Consider the following 4,029-nt stretch of genomic DNA (forward strand, 5'->3'; position numbering starts at 1 on the left):
AAAAGGAAAAATTGTACGTTATTTTCACATTGTAAAACTGACAATGAATATACGCGAATATGCTCACTATACAGGGTGTTCACTATACATATGCATGTGCATCTTAATATAATTTTGTATCGTTCATTTCTTAATCGAATTTTCTAAAGAATTTTAGCTTAGATGGCATTCTACCTAACATCATAGATGAACGTGTTTAAATGTCATTTTACATTATGTACCTGAAACTTGCGCTAATATTTATTATATATTTTGAAATATTTACAGTATCGCAACAGTCATCTGTCTCCCTTTAGCGGAAATTATACCTACGTTAAATGCAGTTAAGCGGACCACCTTGAATTACAAACTCATCGTTTGCTTTTACTCTTATTTCTAATTTCTCTTCGAACGGTATAATCAACTTAAATACTTCATGATTGAAATTTTTGGAAGAAGCAACAATGGACTTTGAAAACTTAAATCGTTTAAATGGCTTAGTAAATACACTCTCAGCGAATATGCTACCTCTAACGAACAAGAAAATAAACATGCCTATTTATCTACGAGTCTATTCGATCATAGTTTGGACGATAGAATTGATATATTTGACTATTTGCATTCTCGGTCTTTTGCACGTACCTAAAGAGAGGGCATTACAAGACAGTACAGTGAATATAGTAGTCACTTTAGAGGTTTTTCTGATGATTATTTATTTAAGTAATCGCAAAACTATGTTACGGAGATTTATCGAGAAGATGAACAATACTTTTGCCATAGGCAACGAGACACTGAAATTTATTACAATCCAGACACTGAAACCGTTGGAGAAACCGCTAAAAGTGTATACGATCGCTAGCATTGGTACAGTTATTATATGGACAGCGTTACCGCTCGTCCAAATATTTAACAAAAATGAATTCTATTACGTGGACTATCGAATACCAGCCGTTTTATCGAAGGAACCATATTCAGTAAATATTTTTATCGGTGGTGTTGTTCTCGAGTGTTTCGGCGCCCTGTTCGCGATCGCTCGAAAAGTCAGCTTGGACCTTTACACTATGCACTTGATTCTTTTAATGACGGCGCAATACAAATATTTAAGGTTTCAATTTCAGGCAATACTTCAAAGCAAACTCGAAAGTTTAAAAGGTTCGAATAACGATGCTGCTCAAAGAAATGTTTCGTGCAAGGGTAAAAATTCGATTAAACAAGAATTGAGACTGCTGACGTACCACCATGGAATAGTCGTCGAGTTAGTATGGGACTTGTAGTTGATGCAAATACTTAATATTATACTATAATAATTCAATTTTTGAAAATAGAGCATCTTAAGAAATCTTAAAAACAAACACATTAAATTATGGATTTTTTAGAGTTTGCACTTTTAAAACTAATCATAAACTATTAATGGGTGTGGACAGTATAGGTTTGGGCATGCACGCTCTTTTTTAAATATGAGTATTTAAAAAAGTGAGTGTATATGCTCCTCTTTTAAAATAAACTTTTTAACATTCAATGTATCTACGCACTTAAAATTGAGAGTAAACATTCAAAAATGGGGTAAGAGACTACTGTATACAAAGTAATTATATCTTTCTTTTATTAAAAACATACCAAAACGAGAATAATGTAACTAGCCCTAAAGGCTATCTCTCACAGTCGTATTCGTACATACAACATTAAACATGTTTGGATTAGAAAATTCAATGAATTAATATTTCGTTTGAAAACTCTTCGTTCGTCACGATTACTTAACAACTTTTTATTTAGGTTTCAGACTCTGATTTCTATCCTATTTTCTATTTTATACCGTTTTATTATATGTATATTGTATCATAGATCGGCTTTTATTAACAATATTACTAATTTTGCGAAAACTTTTTCCATTTTGAAATGACTAATAATTTTTACAGTTCGACCGAGGTTTCTAATTCCTTTCCGACCCATTTTGCTTAATAACGTGACCATTCTTTCAAATGAAAGAATAACAATCAACTGTTTTTTTGTTTTATGTAGAATGTACGGGGAATTCCGGTATAGCGAACAAAAATTCCTAGAATATATGTGCATATATTTATTATAGGATGGCCGTTATATTGAAGAGATTACTTTCTCCAAATGTTGGAATTCTATACATAGATAACATTTTTCGACTCTGCTTTTTAAGTTTTATGATTATAACGGTATACCACGTATTGTAACTTTGCAATTTAAAACTTGGTCTCGAAACGAGCTGGTTTCGTTTGTTCACGGAATGTTATTTTTTTCAGATAAATTCGGTACATTTTGAAAAATGTTTAGTTGCATTATACGCAGTCGGTGCGGTGATACAACTTTATATATTGTGTTTTTGTATTCAACAATTACTTGAGGCGGTAAGGATTTCCACGTGATACTGGAAAAACTTTAGTGTCTTGAAAAGTACATCCTTCCAAAAAGTCACGCACGATAATAAATGTAACGATAATAAATATAATAAATTTGTATATTATATGATAGACGATAGAGTACAACGAAATGTGTGACAATGAATTTTGGTATTCTGTCATAGAAATGGAAAATTTAAATAAATCTTAGGTAACATGTGATTAAAAGGTACTGCAAAGGAATGATATGATAGGAATGCAATCAGAAAATACTTTTCTCATTTATTTGAATATTTATAAATCTACTAACGCACGACATTATTTATGGGAATTTCAGGGTGACGCAGTCAAAATGTTATTTCAGTTTTAGGCCCCTATTTTTAAGAAAAAACAATATGCATTTGTACTTTGAGTCGAACTATGCAATTATTTCCTTATAAATGGATTCTTCTCAACATTCATCATATAAAAAATATGAGATATTTCATATTTAATGTCTGTGTCGAATGAATCAATTTAGAATTCATTTAGAATTTGTAAATTATGCCAGATCACGCTTATCTCACTATTAACCCTTTTCACTCGTATGTCGCCATATAGTCGCCATGCCACATTTTACTATTATACATATATTTACATTAGTATTGCATTCTAAGGTCCCTTGTTACAATGTTTTCTTTTAGAGTCTGCTTAAATGTGTGCGTATATAAAGAAAGTTTATAATTCTTGGATTCAGTTAAATATAGCGTTTCGTGTAAAATAAATATTTGAGAAGGATCCATTTCTTTTCGAATTTTTATCCGCTTTAACGCGATGGATATTCATCCAACATTTCTGCATTGTCTGATCGAATTGGTCATTCTTCTCTAACTTTACACTTTTCTGAGTATGATTATTGCCTCTCATCTTGTTTTTAAATTCTATTCATTTAATTTACAATTTTTATGTAGAAAAGTATTTAGTGATCACACTTTTACACTTTTTTTGTACCTTTTAATATCATGTAAAGAAACTTTTGTATGCCAAACTGTATTAAAAAGTTCTATGAATTTTACTAACGGTTGAAACTTTCGACTTCTCTTTAATTAAATTAGAGTACGACAATCATGGATGATGCATTCCATGCCAAATGGTATGTTCATGGTGTGCCCTTAGAACGCGTAGTTGCAATCATGACGTTGGCTAGTAAACTAGAATGCAGATTATCGATCTTCCGAAGTATCGATTTGACACTACCATCTTTTATGTCGGTAAGGCTTTATTCGATTCAACGGTTATGTAATATTATTATACTATATGCTTATATATAATTTTTTAGATCTTAAATCAAGCGTATTCTGTATGTTTATTATTTTTAAAATCAAGACAAAATTAGGACGCATTCTTTCGTGTGTAACATATGATAAACTACAATGAAATGTAATTAAATTTGACGTTGCAATGTTTCACTTTAACTAAATATACCAACACATGTTGCTATAATGTACAGATTATTATATTATTTATTTAAAAGAAATGACCTCGCAGATTTTAACAAACACAATGGAAATTGTTAAAAGTAGTAAATATAAAATCTGAAAGAATAAAAAATGGTATATGAACAATAAAAAAAATGGAACAAAATATTCATATTTTCTTGTGTCATATGTCTTTTTTTACCATTAAACTTTAACTATTTCGG

General features: G+C 30.5%; 1 protein-coding gene across 1 annotated transcript; it reads left to right on the top strand.

Annotated features, from left to right (window-relative positions):
* The first annotated feature begins 443 nt into the window (after window positions 1-443).
* On the top strand, window positions 444-3,723 carry LOC143348466 (uncharacterized). Its single transcript, XM_076778732.1, has 5 exons — window positions 444-1,234; window positions 2,066-2,165; window positions 2,253-2,357; window positions 3,443-3,598; window positions 3,667-3,723. The coding sequence occupies exons 1-5, from the start codon at window positions 444-446 to the stop codon at window positions 3,721-3,723; spliced, it is 1,209 nt and encodes a 402-aa protein (XP_076634847.1).
* Window positions 3,724-4,029: the final 306 nt, after the last annotated feature.

This window comes from Colletes latitarsis, chromosome 1 (assembly GCF_051014445.1).
Source record: "Colletes latitarsis isolate SP2378_abdomen chromosome 1, iyColLati1, whole genome shotgun sequence".
Classification (NCBI taxonomy): Eukaryota; Metazoa; Arthropoda; class Insecta; order Hymenoptera; family Colletidae; genus Colletes; species Colletes latitarsis.

Bases quoted from the DNA above. Each gene is read 5' to 3' on its own strand.
- LOC143348466 (XM_076778732.1), top strand. From the start codon at position 444: ATGGACTTTGAAAACTTAAATCGTTTAAATGGCTTAGTAAATACACTC. The intron at 1,235-2,065 runs GTTAGTATGGGA...TATTTATTATAG, and splicing joins CACCATGGAATAGTCGTCGA to GATGGCCGTTATATTGAAGA. The intron at 2,166-2,252 runs GTATACCACGTA...TATTTTTTTCAG, and splicing joins TAAGTTTTATGATTATAACG to ATAAATTCGGTACATTTTGA.